Raw genomic sequence first — 19603 nt, 5'->3', positions numbered from 1 at the left:
GTAGAACAATGAAACATTAATAAAATGCATATAAAAACTATACTTTGCTCAATTTCTTTGGTTTCCTGACTAAATTTTAGATTATAATTGTCACTGATAAATATTTTTGAAGCTTGTATTCAAGTGTAAACTGGCTGAGAGTTCAGATGTGGAATGGAAGGAAGAGTTAAACTGGTAAGTCACAAATAGGCGGGGCGGCACTTCAGACGGAGCAGGGAAGTTCAGCGAACACTGATCTCAGAGCAGTAAATGCAGAGCATTAGGTAACTGAAAGTATTCACAAATAAGTCTTCACACTGCTTTTTCTTCTCCTAAATCAGCTGGAAGTTTCGAGCCTACTCTCTTCACCTAAAATTGTGAGCTTAGCCAATCAGCTTGTGCCAATGAACTTGAGCAGAAATGTAAGTAGACCCATTTCACAGAAACAGGTAGTGTACTCAAATGTCCATTTTTTGTTATCTATCGTCAAATATTTTTGAAGAACTATTTGGCACTCTTGTTTATATATTATCATTTTAATTCCAGCTTTAGACTAAGCTTGCGGCCGAAGATCCCAAGTGTATGTGATACTGTGAAGATAGTGATAGCAAATCATCTAAAATTTCTTTAACTCTTCCAGTGACTAATTAAACATTAAAGATGAGCTTTATTTGTCACATGTATATAAATACAAGGACCTGTATGCAGAAGAGTATCGGAAAAAGGCTGGCAATATCGTGTAGGAGCTCACCCACCCTGCTCATGGACAGTTAATCCTACTCCCATCAGGGAGGAGGCTACATAGCATCCACGCCAGAACCAACAGACTCACAAACAGTTACTTTCCCCAAACAGTGAGGCTGATCAACACCTCCACCCACTGACCCACCCCACTACATTCCCTCTGCCAATACTTTATCTCAGAGTCACCTGTACAGACACTCCTGTGTTTGTGTCTTTCCATGTACATACAACCAATCTGTATATATAAGCTATTTTAGGCATTTATATTTACTGTTTTTTTGAATTATTGTGTTCTTAATTTTTTTGTGTTTCTTGTGCTGCATTGGATCCAGAGTAACAGTTATTTTGTTCTACTTTGCACTTTTCCTTTGTACTAGAAATGGCATTAAACAATCTTGAGTCTTGAAACATCAAAGCATACAGTGAAATGCATCATTTGTGTCAACGTGTGGGGGCAGCCCACACGTATCACCACGCTTCCGGTGCCAATGTAGCATACCCACAACTCACTAACCCTAACCATAACTGTATGTCTTCAGAATGTGCGAGGAAACCAGAGGAAATCCACGTAGTCACGGGGAGAAAGTACAAACTCCTTACAGACAGCGACAGGAATTGAATTCCACCGTCCAATGCTGCCATTTATTTCTTGTCCATACTATTGCTTGCAAAGGTGGTGGTGAGCCTTCAGAGTAAGCTCATGTAGATCGTCTGCTGAAGACACCTCCACAATGCTTTGAACATCAAGGTTCAGGTTTCAACCATGTAATTCCCCCACTCTACTTGGCACATAGTAATATGGAAAACCTAGGAGTCCTTCAATCCCATATGGCAGATTTTCTATCACATCCACCATGTTCCTGCTCATTCCCCATGCTCCTCTTCACCTTTTCTGTTTAGAAACCTGTCTCCCTGCTTCTCAAATATATTCGCCATCTTGATCTCCACCGCCTTCTATGAAGGACAATTCCACAGCTTCGCTGCCCTCTGACTGAATATGTTTCTCCTTATTGCTGTCCTGAATGTCTTACCCCACATCCTCAGCCTGTAACCCTTGGGTCTACATCCCTCAGCCAAAGGTTCATAAGGCTATAGACATAAGAGCAGAATTAGGCCATTCTGCCCATCAAGACTGCTCTGCTGTTGGATCATGGCTAATTAATTATCCCTCTCAACTTCATTCTCCTGCCTGCTCCCCATAAACTTTGACATCCTTACTAATCAAGAACTTATCACCTCCATTTTAAGTATACCCAATGACTTAGCCTCTACAGCTGTCTGTGACAATGAATTCCACAATCTCCCACCCTCCTCAAGTCTGTCCTAAAGAGACATAAAAATAGAACATAGAACATAGAAATCTACAGCACATAACAGACCCTTCGGCCCACAATGTTGTGCCGACCATGTAACCTACTCTAGAAACTGCCTGGTATTTCCCTACCGCATAGACTTCTATTTTTCTAAGCTCCATGTACCTATTTAAGAGTCTCTTAAAAGACCCTGTTGTATCTGCCTTCACCAACTTCACTGGCAGTGCATTCCACGCAGCCAGTGCTCACTGTGTGAAAAACTTACCCCGACATCCCCTTTGTACCTATTTCCAAACACCTTAAAACTATGCCCCCTCATGTTAGCCATTTCAGCCCTGGAAAAAAGCCTCTGACTATCCACACGATCAATGCCTCTCCTCATCTTGTACACCTCTATCAGGTCACCTCTCATCCTCCGTCGCTCCAAGGAGAAAAGACCGAGTTCACTCAACCTATTCTCATAAGACATGCTCCCCAATCCAGGCAACATCCTTGTAAATCTCCTCTGCACTCTCTCTGTAGTATCCACATCCTTCCGGTTGTGAGGTGACTAGAACTGAACACAATCTCAATCCATGGCCTACTCTTGTGCCAAAACGATACCACCCTCAGGGTGGAGGAGCAATATCTTATATTCCATCAGTGTAGCCTCCATCCAGTAAACAAAATTCCCATCCCCTTCCTCAATTCCCCACTCTGACCTTTTACCTCTTTTCAACTGCCTATCACTCCCCTCCTCCTTTTGTCCACTTTCCTCTCCTATCAGATTCCTTATTCTCCAGCCCTTGACCCTTCCCATCCACCTGGCTCCAACTATTACCGTCTAGCGAGCCTCTTGCCCCCTCCCTTTCCTTCCAGTCCTGATGAAGGACCTCGGCCCAAAATGTCGAATGTACTCTTTTCCATTGATGCTGCCTGAGCTGCTGAGTTCCTCCAGCACATACGTGTGTGTGTGTGCGCGTGTGTGTCTAACACTGTTAAGGGTTCTTCCACTAACTGTGTTCTGACCCTTTGCATTTGACCTCCCAAAGTGCAACACCTCACATTTTCCGCGGTTAACCTCCACCTGCCATGTCTCCGCCCAGATTGGCAACCGGTCTGCTTTGGGCAATCTTCTACATCGTCCACAGCCATGCCAGTCTTAGTATTGTTTGCGGATGCAATAACTCATCCACCCACATGTTTAATTCTATTCTGAAGCTGTGCCCTTCAGTCCTAGACTCTCCCACTATTGGAAACATCCTCTTCATGTCCACTTTTTCTTGGCCCTTTTCTTCATTATCTGCTGACCTGTGAGTGGAATTGGAACTGGACATAGTGCGGTCATCAGTGTACATCCAAACTTTTGGCATGATGGAGGGAAGCACAATTAATGGAGATGTTTGAGGTTTGGAAACTGAGTGTTGAATAGTGATTAATGTGTACTCTGAATTCCTGAGGTCTCTATTTCCCTGGCTTATTTCAATACATTGAACACTTGTTGCTTCTCCTTTACCTCTGCAGGGTCGCATTTTGTTGGGTGGTCAGGATGTGGCAGTTGAAGAAGCAGACATATTTGGCAAGAATGGCAGAATCTTCATTTTGAATGACCTGCTGATTCCACCATCGATTTTGCCAATCCTTCCCCATCGATGTGACAATACACAGCATAGGATCACCTCGGTAATGTGACCTCGGCTGAAATGACAAGTAACCATCTAATGCTTGGAAAATGTTTGGAAGGTTATTCAGAAAAGAATCCGTAAAGCTTTAAGTCTATAAGATGAGGGAGCAGAGTTAGGCCATTTGGCTCATCAAGTCTGTTCTGCCTAAAAATCATGACTGATTTATTTTTCTTCCTAATCTCATTCTCCTGCCTTCATCCCCTAACTTTTGACACCCTTATTATCAAGTACCTGTGTTGGCACGTGGCCAAGTGGTTAAGGCGTTTGTCTAGTTATCTGAAGGTCGCTAGTTCGAACCTTGGCTGAGGCTGCGTGTTGTGTCCTTGAGCAAGGCACTTAACCACACATTGCTCTGCGACGACACCGGTGCCAAGCTGTATGGGTCCTAATGCCCATCCCTTGGACAACATCGGTGACGTGGAGAGGGGAGACTTGCAGCCTGGGCAACCTTGCTCAGGCTTGCACCCTGGAAACTTTCCAAGGTCTATCAAGTCTAACGGAGGCCTACACTATCAAATACCTATCAACCTCCACTTTAATAAATTCTACGGATACATCACTCTCTGGCTAAAGAAATTCCTTCTCATCTCTGTTCTAAAGGGACGTCTTGTATTCTGAAGCTGTGCCCTGTGATCCTAGACTCCCCCACTATTGGAAACGTATTCTCCAAATCCACTCTATCAAGATTTTTCAATATCCAATAGGTTTCAATGAGATCCCCTCCCCCTCATTCTTCTAAACTCTAGTGAGTACAGGCCCAGAGCCATCAAATGCTCCTCATATGTTAACCCTTTCATTTCCAGGATTATTCTCATAAACCTCCACTGGACCTTCTCCAATGCCAACAGACCCTTCCTTAGATAAAAGGCCCAAAACTACTCACAATACTTTAAATACAGTCTGACAACACCTTAGGGAATCCCCAGAATGCTGAAAGAATCTGCTTTGTTTCTCTTCTCTAGGTCATCCATAGGTATCATATTCTGCCAGATGTGATGACCCTCTTTTCCAGTTTAAGGAACACCATGATGTTCAATGAAAATTTTGAGTAGATCTTTGGTTTGTCACGACTAAAGCATGCAGTACCCTCGTGATGTACATCATTAGTTTGATTGTTTTCTCCAGGACCCTTCCCTTTTTAAAACTTTAGATGTAAATGTTCTCATAGAGGTGAAGATTAGCTTTACTTGTCACATGTACATCAAAGTATAGAGTGAAATAAATGGTTTGCATCAAATCAAATGTGTGAGGATTGTGCTGTGCAGCCTGAAAGTATTTTGCCACAATTCTGGTGCCAATATAGCATGCCCACAACTTACTAACCATGACCATACGCTATTGGAATGTAAGAGGAACCCAGAGCAACCAGAGGAAACCCATGCAGTCATGAGAAGAATATACAAGCTCCTTATAGACATCAGTGGGTATCAAACCCTGAGCTTATAGCTGACACTGTAAAGTGTTGTGCTAACAGCTCGAACTACCATGCCACCCTCATATCTAGGACCATATCTAAGAAGCCTGGGCACACTCCAATATTTATCCCTCAAAATTACCAAAACAAATCATTGACTGCATGTTTTCTTCATTTCAATATTGTCTATACTTCAAAAACATTTTGTTGGCTGTGATGTTCTTTGAAACATCAGTGAAATGCAAGTCTTTCCAAATTTGGAGATGGAGCTGGCAATGCATTCTCCACATGCCTGGCACCTAGAACTTCTTCCCTTATTGGGAAGCATGGGCTCTGTAGATTCTTCTTCATATATTCAATGTCTTGGAAAGGATATCAATAATAGTGTAGAAAAGTGCATGGATATTAACCTGTTTGCAACTTAAAATTTATTTTGTTTACATTCATTAAGGGCTCTTGTGTAAGTTGTGCTAAACTTCATAACAGCACTTGTGGACCTGGAACGACCCCATTGGTAAGTAAGCACTCTGTTAATTATATCTCTTTTTTGCTCATTCTGTTGTTTTTTCATCTCCTCACTCCTCTTATATAGAAAATGGAAACGGCGTCAGAATAGAGACCAGGAACTTGCCCTAAATTAATAATGAATTTAGACTCATGTACAGGCCCATGTCCCAAGATGTGCTTTCAACTGCTGAAAGCCTTACTCAGAAAATTCCTTGCTAGACCTTTCTCTCAAACAAGAGAAAGTCTGCAGATGCTGGAAATTCGAGCAATACACACAAAATGCTGGAGGAATTCGGGCTGAAACATCGACTGTACTTTTTTCTGTAGATGCTACCTGGCCTGCTGAGTTCCTCCAGCATTTTGTGTGGGTAGACCGTTCTCTCACTTTCTTTCACCCTCAGTCTCAATTTTCTCTCTCCCTCTTCTCTCCACTCTCTCTCATTTTTTCTCTCTCACTCTCTTCCTCTCCGTCTCCACTACTCTCTTTCTCTTGTCCACTCTCTCTTTCCTCTTTTCATCTCTCTCTCTCTCTCTCTCATGCTCTATCTGTCTCTCTCTCTGTTTCATTCCCTTCCATACACACTCGCACTTTCTCACACTCCTTCCCTAACTCTACTCATCCTTCCCCATTGATTGTCCTCCTGGCACTTACCCTTGCAAGCAGAACAAGCGCTACACCTGCCACTACACCTCCTCCCTCACTACCATTCAGGGCCCCAGATACTCCTTCCAGGTGAGGTGTCTCTTCACCTACTGTATCCAGTGCTCCCGGTGGCCTCCTGACATAGATTGGGAGACCACTTCTCTGAGAAGCTATACTCCATCCACCAGAAAAAGTGGCATCTACTGGTAGCCTCCCATTTCAATTGTACTTCTCATTCCCATTCCAACATGTCAGCCCATGGCCTCCTCTTCTGTCGCGATGAGGCCACCCTCAGGTTGGAGGAGCAACACCTTATATTCCTTCTGGGTAGCCTCCAACCTGATAGCATGAACATCAATTTCTCAAACTTCTGGTAATTGCCCCTGTCCCCTCCTTCACCATTCCCAATTCCTGTTTCCCTCTCTCACCTTACCACCCTACCTCCCAACACCTCCCTCTGGTGTTCCTCCCCCTTCCCTTTCCTCCATGGTCTTCTGTCCTCTCCTATCGGATTTCCCTTTCTCCAGCCCTTTATCACTTTCATTAATCATCTTCTCAGCTCTTTACTTCACCCTCACCTCCTCCCGGTTTCACATTTCACCTATCACCTCGTACTTCTTCCTCCCCCCCCCCCCCCCCCACCCAAGCTGACTGCTCCTCTTTTTTTCCAGTCCTGGTGAAGGGTCTCAGCCCGAAACATCAACTGTTTACTCTTCCCCATAGATGCTGCTTGTCCTGTTGAGTTTCTCCAGCAATTTTATGTATTGCTTTGGATTTCCAGCATCAGCGGATTTTTTCACATTTGTGGGACAGGTTTGTTAGAGCCGTTGGGGAGGGTTTAAACTAATTTGGCAGGGGGATGGGAACCGGAATGTCAGGGCTGAGTGATGGGGCAAGTAGTATAAAAGCAGATGTAGTGTGCAGTGAGACTGTGAGGAAGGACGGGCAGGTGATAGGGCAAAATTGCAGTCAGTGGAATGAGCTGAGGTGTAATATAGGGGCAAAATCAAAAAAGGTCATGAACAGGACTGAAGGTGCTATATGTGAATGTACAGAATAAGGAGAATGATGTTGTAGCTCAATTAGAGATTGGTAGGTATGATGTTGTGGACAGAAGATCATAGCTTGGAGCTTAACGTGTGTTGGTGTGTGGCCAAGTGGTTAAGGCTTTGGGCTAGCGATCTGAAGGTCGTTAGTTCGAGCCTCAGCCGAGGCAGTGTGTGTGTCACTGAGCAAGGCACTTAACCACACACTGCTCCTGTACGTTTATAGCCCAGTGGCGGCAGTTGGTGCAGACAAGACATCCAAGGATACACCTTGTTTCATAAGAACAGGCAGGTAGGCAGAGGAGGCTCTGTTGGTAAAAAATGAAATCAAATCCTTAGAAGGAGGTGATACAGGATTGGAAGATGTAGAATCCATGTGTATAGAGTTAAGAATCAGAAAGGGTAAAAAGACATTGATGAATTATATACAGGCCTTCAAATGGTAGTCAGGACGTGGGATACAGAGACAGGTGAATTTCAATATGTACGTGGATTGGGAGTTTATAGATGAAAGGCAATTCTGTAACAAACTAAATTTGATTAGAGAGCTTTGGAAGCAGTGATCATAATATGATAGAATTCACCCTGTAACTTGAAAGGGGAAGGCAAATTCTGATGTATCAGTACTACAGTGGAGTAAAGAGAATTAGAGGCATGAGAGAGAAGGTGGCCAAGGTTGATTGGAAGGGGACATGAGCAGGGATGACAGCAGAACAACATTTTTGAGGACAATTTGGAATGCATAAGATAGAAGCACCCTAAAGATGAAGAAATATTCTAAAGGGCAAATGAGGCAACCAGGGAAGTCAACGACAGCATAAAAGCAAAAGAGGGCATACAATATAGCAAAAATTAATGGGCAGTCTGAGGATTGGGAAGCCTTTAAAAACAGAACGAAGGGGAGTCGAAAAATGATGGGAAGCTAGTCAATAATATAAAAGAAGATACCAAACGGTTTTCAAATATGTAAGGAGTAAAAGAGAAGTGAGAATGGATATCGCAGTTGGAAAATTACGCTGGAGAGTTTGAAATGGGGGACAAAGAAATGATGGAGGAAATTAATAAATATTTTGCTTCTGTCTTCACTATGGAAGACATTAGCAGTATGCCAGAAGTTCGACAGTGTCAGGAGGAAGAAGTGAGTGCTGTTAATATTACTAAGGAAAAGGTATTTGGGAAGATGAAAGATCTGAAGGTAGATAAGTCACCTGGACCAGTTGGACAACACCCTAGGGTTCTGATGGAGGTAATGAAGAAATTGTGGAGGCATTATTAATGATTAGTAATGGAAAATTTCAAAATTCACTACACTCTTTAAGAAGTGAGGGAGGCAAAAGGAAGGAAATTATTGGCCAGTTATCCTGACTTCAGTGGTTGGGAAGATGTTGGAGTACATTATTGAGGATGAAGTTTTGGAATATTTGGAGGCGCATGATAAAGTAGGCCAAAGTCAGCATGGTTTCCTTAAGGGGAAATCCTGCCCGTTAGCATTCATTTTGAGAGCATTAGAATATAGGGCAAGGATGTAATGCTGAGACTTTATAAGGCATTGGTCGGAGTATTGTGAGCAGTTTTGGACCCCTCATCCAGGAAAAGCTATGCTGGCATCGGAGAGTGTCCAGAGGAGGTTCACAGGAATTATTCTGGGAATGAACGTGTTAATGTATGAGAAGCAATTGATGCCTCTGGGCCTGTGCTCTCTGGAGTTTAGAAGAAACCTATTGAATATTGGAAGTCCAAGACAGAATGGATGTGGAGAAGATGTGTCCTATAGTGGGGATGTCTATGACCAGAGGGCACAGCCCCAGACTAGAGGGACATTCATTTAGAACAGAGATGAGGAGGAATTTCTTTATCCAGAGGGTAGTGTATCTGTGAATTCATTGCCATAGGCAGTGACGGAGGCCAAGTTATTGAGTATATTTAATGTGGAGGGTGACAGGTTCTTGATTAGTAAGGGCACCAAGGGTTACGTGGCGAAGGCAAGAGAATAGGATTGAGAGGGATAATAAGTCAACCATGATGGAACAGACTCGATAGGCCAAATGGCCTAATTCAGCTCCTATGTCTTATGGTTTTAAGAAAACGTATGGTGTGTTGGCCTTCATTAGTCAGAGACTGAGTAATATTGCAGTTCTGTAACATCCTGGTTACACAGCACTTGCTTATTTCTGGTCACCTCATTGTAGGAAGGATGTGGAAGTTTTAAAGAGGGTTCAGAGGAGATTTTCCAGGATTAGAGAGAATGTCTTATGAAGTAAGGTTGAGCAAGCCAGGGCTTTTCTCTTTGGAGTGAAGGAGGATGAGAGGTAACTTGAAAGAGGTGTGCAAGATGATAAGAGGCATGGATCGAGTGGATAACCAGAGGCTTTTTCATAGGGTGGAAATAGTTGATGGGGGGGCATAATTTTAAGATCATTGGAGTAAAGTATAGGGGAGATGTCAGAGTAGTCCTTCACACAGAGCATGGTGAGTGCATGAATTGCCCTGCCAGGGGTGGTGGTAGAAGCAAATGCTGTACATAAGGGACATTTTAAAAACTCTTAGATAGGCACATGGATGATAGAAAAATGGAGGGCCATGTAACAGGGACTGGGCCTGTACTGTGCTGTAGTGTTCTATTTTCTATGTACATCCTCCAGGTATCTAATAAGATGAATCATGTCACTGTTTGCTGCCTTCCTGTGTGATGCAAAGACTTCAACTAGAGTTTTAATGACTGCTTCTTGTTCTAGGATACTTCTAAGCAAGGATGCCTTTACATGACCCATATAATGGATCACAGCCTGCCAACCCGTGGCTGTAGTAGAAACTGCTACAAGGTAGTTACGGTGAGTACAAAAACAAATCTCCTAAGTTTTCTCTGAACTTCCTAAATACTAAATCCAGTGGTGGGTCTTTAACTCACTGTGATATTAGTCCTAGCATCAGGATAACTAGTTTATCAGAAAGACATTCAGTTAAATCACTTGCCCAGTTTGTTCAGTGTATGGCATGGTAACAGGGTGATTGTTATTGGGCTAGGATTGAGAATCATATAGAATGGAAAAGAGCTGTTTGGCTCAACCACTCCATGCCAAACAAGATTACCATCAAAGCTAGTTCCCTTTCCCACATTTAGCCCATATCCCTCCAAACATTTTCTATCCATGTACCTGTTAAAGAGAATTTTAAATGTTGTTAATGTCCCTGCCCCAAATGCTTCCTCTGACTTCTCAGTCTATATATGGACCTCCCTCTGTGTGACAAAGTTGTCCCTCGGGCTCATATTAAATCTCAGGCCTCTCACCTTAAACCTGAGTCCTTTAGTTCTTGATTCCCAACCCTGGGATAAAGAGTATCTACGTTCAACCTGTCTGTGCCCCTCATTATTTTGTATCAAGATAGAGACCATTGATCTAAAGACCTAAATCCTTGTCACACCTTGGCTGGGAATGAATTCAAGTAATTAAATAAAACTGGAATGAAAAGCTATCTTGATCCCTTGAGAATGAAATGCTGTTTTATTTCCCTTGTTCACTTCTGTGTTTCTCCCACCCAACCTGGTCTGGTTTATTTGGGTCTCGACACCCACCAATACAATTGGCTGTTTCCACAGTTTAGAACAGTTAAGAACAAACAATAAATCTTGATCACTGACTTCCACATTTCTTGGATGAACGCATTGTTGATATGATCTTGAGCAACACACAAAAAGCTGGAACAACTCAATTGGTCAGACAGGATCTACAGGGGGAAATGGACAGTCAAAGTTTCAGGTTGAGAACCTCCACCAGGATTAGCTGATTAATGTGATCTTTCATGGTTTGTTTCCTAGGTGCCGAAGTGCTGCAGTGGATTCTATGGTCCAAACTGTAGGGCCTGTCCTGGAGGGTTTCAAAATATCTGCTCTGGCCATGGACACGTAAGAGTGATAGAGTGGATGCTTTCTTAATGGAATAAGAGTGTCATTGCCATCAGTGCGATCCATATTGCAACAAATCATTTGTTATTAAGTTAAATATTTATCACTTCCATGCTCAACAGCATGACATACATGTCAGAAGCTACACTGACACAGGGAGAGGCCAGAGATTGCAGATGCTGAATCTGGAGCAACGCACAAAGGGCTGGAGGGACTCACCAGGTCGGGAGGCATCTGTGAAAGGAAATGCACTGTCGATGTTTTAGGTTAAGACCCTCCATCTGGACCAAAATGCAGGATCTTGACGTGAAATTGACTCTCCATAGATGCCGCCTGACCTACTGAGCTTCTTCAGCTTTTTGTGTGTAGTTATTACACAAAACATCACTGCCTGATGGAAGTTCTAATGGCTGTCTGCTGGAACCTGAGGTTCTGGACTTTTGGGAAAGAGAACGATTAGGTCCTACACATTTCCAGGGTCGAGAATGTGCCACTCATTACCACACCACAAACCCAGCCGGGTCTGTACTGTGGTGGTGAGACCTCAACGTCTGGTTGAGAGTGGAAGGTAGGGATTACAGATGTGGTGGGATTAGAAGCAGGTGACTGGAATTTAGTGATTCTGATGAATTAGGAGTGGCAGTATAGGGCCCCAAGGAAGAAAGTAACTTCAAAGTTGATCAAATTCGAGCTTATTGTCATCTGCACGAGTACATGTCTGCACAGGTGCAATGGAACGCTTACCTGCAGCAGCACCACAGGCACACAGCGTTAGAGACACAACATTTGCAAAAAAAACTATAAATTATATGCAATTTTTAAAAGAAAGAAAACTATTTTAGAACAAAAAAAGTGCATTACAGCATAAAGTGGCCACAGTGTTGCTACAGTGAGGTATGATTAGGGATGTGCAGGCTGATTCAAAAACCAAATGGTTGAAGGGAAGTAGCTGTTCTTGAACCTGGTAGTTTGAGACTTTAGGCTTCTTTGCCTAAAGACTGCATGGCCTGGATGGTGGGGATGTTTGATGTTGCCTTCTCGAGGCAGAGCCTCCTCTAGATAACGTATGACCAATGATGGACAGGGATGTGCCTGTGATGTGTTTGGTTTGAGTCCATTACTTCCTGCAGCTCCCTCTGTTCTTACATGTTGAAACTGGCACACCAGATCAAGATGCAACCAGTCAGGATACTTTCAACAGTACATCTATAAAAGTTTATTGGACAATTTGGTGACAAGATGAACTCCTTAACCTTAGAACATAGAACCATTCACCATAGTACAGGCTCTTCAACCCACAATATTGTGCTGACCTTTTTAATCCTACTCTAAGTTCAATCTAACACTTCTGCCCCACATACCCATTCATTTTCCTATCATCCATGTGCCTATCTAAGAGTCTCTTAAATGTCCCTGATGTATCTGTGTCTATCACCATCCCTGGCAGGGTGTTCCACGCACCACCACCCTCTGTGTAAAGATCCTATATTTGACAACCCTCCTATACTTTCATCCAATCATCTTAAAATTATGCTAGCTGTTATTAGCCATATCTGTCCTGGGAAAATGTCACAGGCTGTCCACTCTTCTATGTCTCTTAACATCTTTTACACCTCTATCAGGTCACCTCTCATTCTCCTGCTCTCCAAACACAGAAAGATCTAGTTCACTGAATCTATCCTCATGAGACATGCTCTCGAATCCAGTCAGTGTTCTAGTAAATCTGAATCAGGTTTATTATCATCGGCATGTGTCGTGAAATTTGTTAACTTAGCAGCAGCAGTTCAGTGCAGTGCATCATATACAAACATTTGCAGAAGATAGATAAATAAGTAAATGATGGCATATGTATATTGAATAGATTAAAAATTGTGCAAAAACAGAAATAGTATATACTAAAAAGTGAGCTAGTGTTCATGGGTTCAATGTCCATTTCAGAATCGGATGGCAGAGGGGAAGAAGCTGTTCCTGAATCGCTGAGTGTGTGCCTTCAGGCTTCTGTACCTCCCCTTCCTGATGGTAACAGTGAGAAAGGGGCATGCCCTGGGTGCTGGAGGTCCTTAATAATGGACACTGCCTTTCTCAAAAACCACTCATTGAAGATGTCCTGGGTACTTTGTAGGCTAGTACCCAAGATGGAGCCGACTAAATTTATGACCCTCTGCAGCTTCTTTCGGTCTCCTCTGCACCTTCTCTAAAGTTTCCATATCCTTCCTATAATGATGTGAACAAGCCTGAAGACTCTCTCAGAGCTTAACACAAATGTCCTACGCCAACGGCATGCTGTTAAGATCAACTGGGTCCTTTTGGTTGCAACCATGGGATCCCCCTCGGCTTCCCCAAGACAACACCATCCAGTTCCTGAGAAGCTTCAAAAGGAATGTCTGTGCACCTCTGATGTGCATCCCACAGGATTCACAAGAGGCAGTCAGGTTGTAGCCCAAGTAAGAGGAAGTCTGCGTAACCCAGAATGGGGCAGACACTGTTGAGGAAGATAGGTGGAGGGGCATGTGGTGTTGAGGAAGATAGGTGCAGGGGCATGTGGTGTTGAGGAAGCAGGAAGTTTGCAGAAGGACTCGGATGGATTAGGAGAATGGGCAAAGTGGTAGATGGAATATAATGTAGAGAAGTGTATGGCCACAGACTTTGGTAGAAGGAATCAAAGCATTGACTATTTTCTAAAGGGGAGAAAATTCAGAAAACAGAGGTGCCATTCAGAGGAAAGCAGCTTTCATCATCAGGAGCACCCACTACCCAGGCCATGCTCTCTTCTCACTGCTGCCATCAGGAAGAAAGAAGAGGAGCTCACATCACCATGTTCAGGAACAGTTATTACCCCTCAGCCATCTGGCTCTTGAATCAAAGAGGATAACTTAACTCAACTTCACTTGACCCATCATTAAAATATCCCATAATCTTTGGACTCACTTTCAATGACTCTTTACATCATGTTCTCAATATTGATTGCTTATTTATTATTATTAATATTTCTTTATTTTTGTATTTGCTCAGTTTGTCATCTTTTGCCCACTGGTTGACCACCCAAGTTGGTACAGTCTTTCATTGATTCTATTACGGTTATTATTCCATTATGGGGGTATTGCCACAAGAAAATGAATCTCAAGGTTGTATATGGTGACATATATAAACTTTGATAATAAATTTACTTTGAATTTTGATAGTTCAAAATTTATTTGGGAGTCCTCTTGCAGGACTCCATAAAGATTAATTTGCAGGTTGAGTCTAGGATGAGGAGGAATTTCTTTAGTCAGAAGGTGGTGATCTGTGGAATTATTGCCATAGATTATGGCTCTGTGGAAGACAAGCCATTGGGTCTGTTTAAATAGGCTGTTGATAGGTTCTTGATTAGTTCAGGTGTCAAAGGTTACTGACAGAAGCAAGAGAATAGGGTTGATAGGGATAATAAATCAGCCTTGTTGGAAAGTTAATCGTCTGAAGGGCCTAAATAACCATATGTCTTATGATCTAAGATGCTCAATGCTGGATTTCTCTCTGCAAAGATTAAGTATCAAACACCCAGTTTCATAAAGAACTGAGGGCAAGATGGCTGGAATACCCTGTTTGGGGGCAAAGGGTGTTTAGAGATTTGTGAGCAGATGTGTCCTGCTCAGGGTGAAGAGACAGGCCATGCACACAGGCCTGACTCCCCACAGGAGGCAAGTGGCTGTCCTTTTGGAACTTATAGCTAAATGCAGACTTAAATTATTTGCCTGACAGATGCAGTCAGAAGTTTATATTGTGCACAGGTACCTCCACCTGTGACAGCATATCCTCACAATACAACATGCTGGAGGGACTCGGCACATCAGGCAGCATCTACAGAAAGGAATAACAAACCAATGTTATTCATCAGGACCTGTTGAAGAATCTCAGCCTGAAACATCAACCTGACGAGTTCTTTCAGGATTTTGTGCTTGTTATTCTGGATTTCCAGCATCTGCAGAACCTCTTGTGTTTAGTATATAACCATATAACAACTACAGCACGGAAACAGGCCATCTCGGCCCTTCTAGTCCATGCCGAACGCTTACTCTCACTTAGTCCCACTGACCCGCACTCAGCCCATAACCCTCCATTCCTTTCCTGTCCATATACCTATCCAATTTTTTTTTAATGACAATATCGAACCTGCCTCTACCACTTCTACTGGAAGCTTGTTCCACACAGCTACCACTCTCTGAGTAAAGAAGTTCCCCCTCGTGTCACCCCTAAACTTTTGCCCCCTAACTCTCAACTCATGTCCTCTTGTTTGAATCTCCCCTTCGCTCAATGGAAAAAGCCTATCCACGTCAACTCTATCTATCCCCCTCATAATTTTAAATACCTCTATCAAGTCCCCCCTCAACTTTCTACACTCTAAAGAATAAAGACCTAACTTGTTCAACCTTTCTCTGTAACTTAGGTGCTGAAACCCAGGGAACATTCTAGTAAATCTCCTCTGTACTCTCTCTATTTTGTTGACATCTTTCCTATAATTCTGTGACCAGAACTGTACACAATATTCCAAATTTGGCCTCACCAATGCCTTGTACAATTTTAACATTACATCCCAACTCCTATACTCAATGTTCTGATTAATAAAGGCCAGAATACCAAAAATATCCTTCTTCCCTTCCACTGGCTTCCTTGCAAACGCACCAGCTGCTCCTTGCCGTAGGGCTTTTCATGATTTAACCAGGAGCTGTCCTTTGTTTGCAGTGCGCGGATGGACTGGAAGGAAATGGCACCTGCATTTGTGACAGCAAATTCCACGGCTCTAAATGCCACCTCTGTTCCGACCCGAACAAGTACGGACCTAACTGTGATCAGGGTAAGTTGTTCCCCTAGGTCACGTTACGCCGCATAGAGCCCTGTACCAAACTCTTATGCCCTTCTCTTTTCCTTCGGTGTGTTGCAGACTGTCTGTGCGTACATGGGCAATGTGAAAACAAGGTGACTGGTGTCGGAGCCTGTAAGCTAAACTCATGCAAGCTGGGATATGCTGGGAAGTTCTGCGAGCGACACGCAGTTCCGTGTGGCGCCAATGCTCAGTTCTGCCATGCTCACGCGAACTGTGAATACAAGGATGGTGGCTTCAGGTACCATGGTCAACACACTGAAACATGTCAGACAATAAGAAACGAGTAACATTGGGGCCTGAAGGGTAAAGTGACAGAGCCTTACCTCATGACAGTGACGTCCAAGGTCCAATATCAAACCCATCCCAAAGCCAATCTTTGCAAGAGCCTCTACATGCCTGTGATGCCTCTAGTATTTGACACTTACGGCAAAAGGGGAAGTTTACAGTGGATGTGCAGGGTAATTTTTTTTGCACAAACAGTAGTTGGTTTCTGGAACATCATGCCAGGGATGGTAAACTGATACAACAAAGGCATCCAAACATCTTTTAGACAGGCACATGAATATGCAGGGAGAATGGAGAGGTATGGTTCATGTACAGACAGAAGAGATTTAATTTAATGTGGCATCATGGTTGACATATACATGATGGGTCAAAGGGCCTCTTCATGTGCTGTGCTGTACTGTTCTGTGTTCAAGGGGACACATAGAGCTTGGTTATTAGCTTCCATAACAGGATGGAGTATCCTCCAAAACTAATTCAAGTAACCCTGAATGTGTGAAAGAATGTTACAGACCCACAAACTGATTCTTTAATTATAGAACAACCAGTTAAAAATCTATTGAAAAGTTCTCAGTTTGGGTCTTTAATGTGAAATAGCTCACTGTTTGTTGATAAACAGTTCAACATGTATATCAGCAGAATTTTTGTTTTATTTACTCGTGGTATCTGGATGTTGGTGGCAAGAACATAAAAACATAAGAAATAGGAGCAGGAGTCGGCCATCCAGCCTATCGAGCCTGCTCCGCCATTCAATAAGATCACGGCTGATCTGGCCATGGACCCGTCTCCACTTACCTGCCTTTTCCCCATAACTCTTAATTCCTCTACTATGCAAAAATCTATCCAAATATTTTTACTGAGGTAGCCTCCACTGCTTCATTGGGCAGAGAATTCCACAGATTCACCACTCTCTGGGAAAAGCAGTTCCTCCTCATCTCCGTCCTAAATCTACTCCCCCGAATCTTGAGGCTATGTCCCCTCGTCTAGTCTCACCTACCAGTGAAAACAACTTTCCTGCCCCTATCTTATGCCTCTTTCATAATTTTATATGTTTCTATAAGATCTCCTCTCATTCTTCTGAATTCCAGTGAGTACAGTTCCAGGTGACTCAATCTCTCCTCATAGTCTAAGCCCCTCATCTCTGGAAATTCAATCATACTGTGATCACTCTTTTCACAAGGATCCCGAACTACAAGATCACTAATTTTACCGGTCTCGTTGCACAGGACCAGATCTAAGATAGCGCGTTCCCTTGTAGGTTGAGTAACAAGCTGCTCAAGAAAGCCATCATGGATGCATTCTATGAAGTCCTCCTCAAAACTGCCTCAACCAACTTGATTCATCCAACCTACGTGCAAGTTAAAGTCCCCCACGATAACTGCTGTTCCATTCTTACATGACTCAGATATTTCTCAGTTTTTGCTTGTGCCATTGTAATGTTATTATTTGGTGGCCAATAGACAACTCACACCAATGATTTTTTTCCCTCTACTACCCAGATGCATTCTGCTCTTTCAGCATTCCAGATGAGGATCCATTCTGCTCTTTCGATCTTGTATCATCTCTCACTGTCGCCCTGATCTCATCTTTAATTCAGAGCGCCACCCCACCTCCCTTACCTTCCTGCCTATCTTTCCATTTTACCTGATATCCTGGGATATTTAATTCCCAATCCTCTCCACCTTGCAACCACGTCTCAGTAATGGCCACTAAATCATCCCTCTTTGTACTGATTTGAGCCACAAGTTCACCTACCTTGTTTTGAATACTACAGGCATTCAAATAAAGTGCCCTTACACTCATTGTGCTTTTAAAATCTTGTAATCTTTTACTCTTTTGCACCTGTCTTTTCTTCACTCCACTCTTAGTTTTCTCTTTATTATCTTTTGTTTCTTCTTTATCTTTATCCACATTTCTCTTTTTTACTTTGTCCATACTTCTCCAGTCTGTTGAACCACCCCCTTACTATTTAGTTTAAAGCCCTATCCACAACCCTAGTTATGCGATTTGCTAGGATCCAGGTCCCATCACAGTTCAGGTGGAGCCCGTCCCATTGGTACAGCTCCCTCCTTCCCCAATGCTGGTGCCAATTTCCCATGAATTCAAACCCACTTCTTCCACACCAATCCTTGAGCCACGCATTTAACTCTCTAATCTTCTTGGCCCTATGCCAATTTTGTACGTGGTTCAGATAGTAATCCAGATATTACTAACTTCTTGGTTTTGCTTTTTAATTTAGTTCCTAGCTGCTCTAATTCCCTCAGCAGAAATTCTTTCCTCATTCTACCTACGTCATTGGTACACAGATGGACCATGACAAATGGAACTTACTCCTCCCATTGTAAATTGCTCTGCAGGTCAGATAAGATGTCCCGAACCCAGGCACCCTCCAGACAACACAGCCTTCAGGACGTTCTATCTTCGCGACAGATAAACCTGTCTATTTCCCTGACTATACTATCCCCAATTACCACTACATTTCTCTTCTCTCCCCCCTCTTGAATGGCTCCCTGAACTACAGTGCCACAGTTGGGTTGCTCATCTTTCCTACAGCCCCCACTGTCATCCACACAGGGAACAAGAATCTCAGACCTGTTGGACAAGCTCAAGGGCCGAGTCTCCTCCAGCACTGTTTCTCGGATTCCACTACCCACCTCACTCGCAGTCAAACCCTCTTGTCCCCGACCACAGACCGAACCTGAGGCAGCTAATCTAATGGGTGAAGCAGAGAATCCAGGTAACTGTCCCCCTCTCTGATGTGTTTGAAGCTCAAATTCCAGGTCATCAACTTTGAGCCTGAGTTCCTCGAGCAGCCAACACTTGCTGCAGATGTGGTCACCAGAAACCACAATGGGGTCCACCAGTTCCCACATCATGCAGCTGCAGCACATCACCTGATCCTGCATCATCCCTATTTTCTTTAATTAGCTGTAATTTAGTGACTTTTTATTCAACACTACAAAGCCTTACCTGCTACTGACCTGTGCCTCTTCGCCAAAAACTCAAGTTCCCGCTCCTACACTGGTTCACTCACACAATGGCCGCTCTGCTTTGACCCCGCTTTACTTTTATTTGCTCCTGCTAATGAATCACGAATCGATTGGTCTGTCGCTAATTCGCCAATCCCCACAAAACGCTCCTTTTTTTAAACTCTTCTCCCCGACAAAGCTCTCTCTCTCTCTCTCTCTTTGAATCGATTGGTATGTCGTTAATTCGCCAATCCCCGCAAAACGCTCCTTTTTTTAA

General features: G+C 43.3%; 1 protein-coding gene across 2 annotated transcripts in view; it reads left to right on the top strand.

The window, feature by feature from the left end:
- stab2 (stabilin 2) overlaps positions 1 to 19603 on the top strand; it is a 191852-nt gene that overhangs the window by 50979 nt on the left and 121270 nt on the right. For both annotated transcript variants that reach the window (XM_073058832.1, XM_073058831.1), the window contains exons 17-23: positions 321 to 401; positions 3540 to 3698; positions 5566 to 5628; positions 10046 to 10141; positions 11128 to 11214; positions 15934 to 16045; positions 16133 to 16313. In XM_073058832.1, coding sequence (XP_072914933.1) covers positions 321 to 401; positions 3540 to 3698; positions 5566 to 5628; positions 10046 to 10141; positions 11128 to 11214; positions 15934 to 16045; positions 16133 to 16313 — 779 coding nt within the window. The remainder of the gene's footprint in view (positions 1 to 320; positions 402 to 3539; positions 3699 to 5565; positions 5629 to 10045; positions 10142 to 11127; positions 11215 to 15933; positions 16046 to 16132; positions 16314 to 19603) is intronic.

This window comes from Hemitrygon akajei, chromosome 10 (genome assembly GCF_048418815.1).
Source record: "Hemitrygon akajei chromosome 10, sHemAka1.3, whole genome shotgun sequence".
Classification (NCBI taxonomy): domain Eukaryota; kingdom Metazoa; phylum Chordata; class Chondrichthyes; order Myliobatiformes; family Dasyatidae; genus Hemitrygon; species Hemitrygon akajei.
The sequence above is the reverse complement of the archived record's forward strand: the minus strand, read 5'-3'. Positions and strand labels throughout refer to the sequence as shown.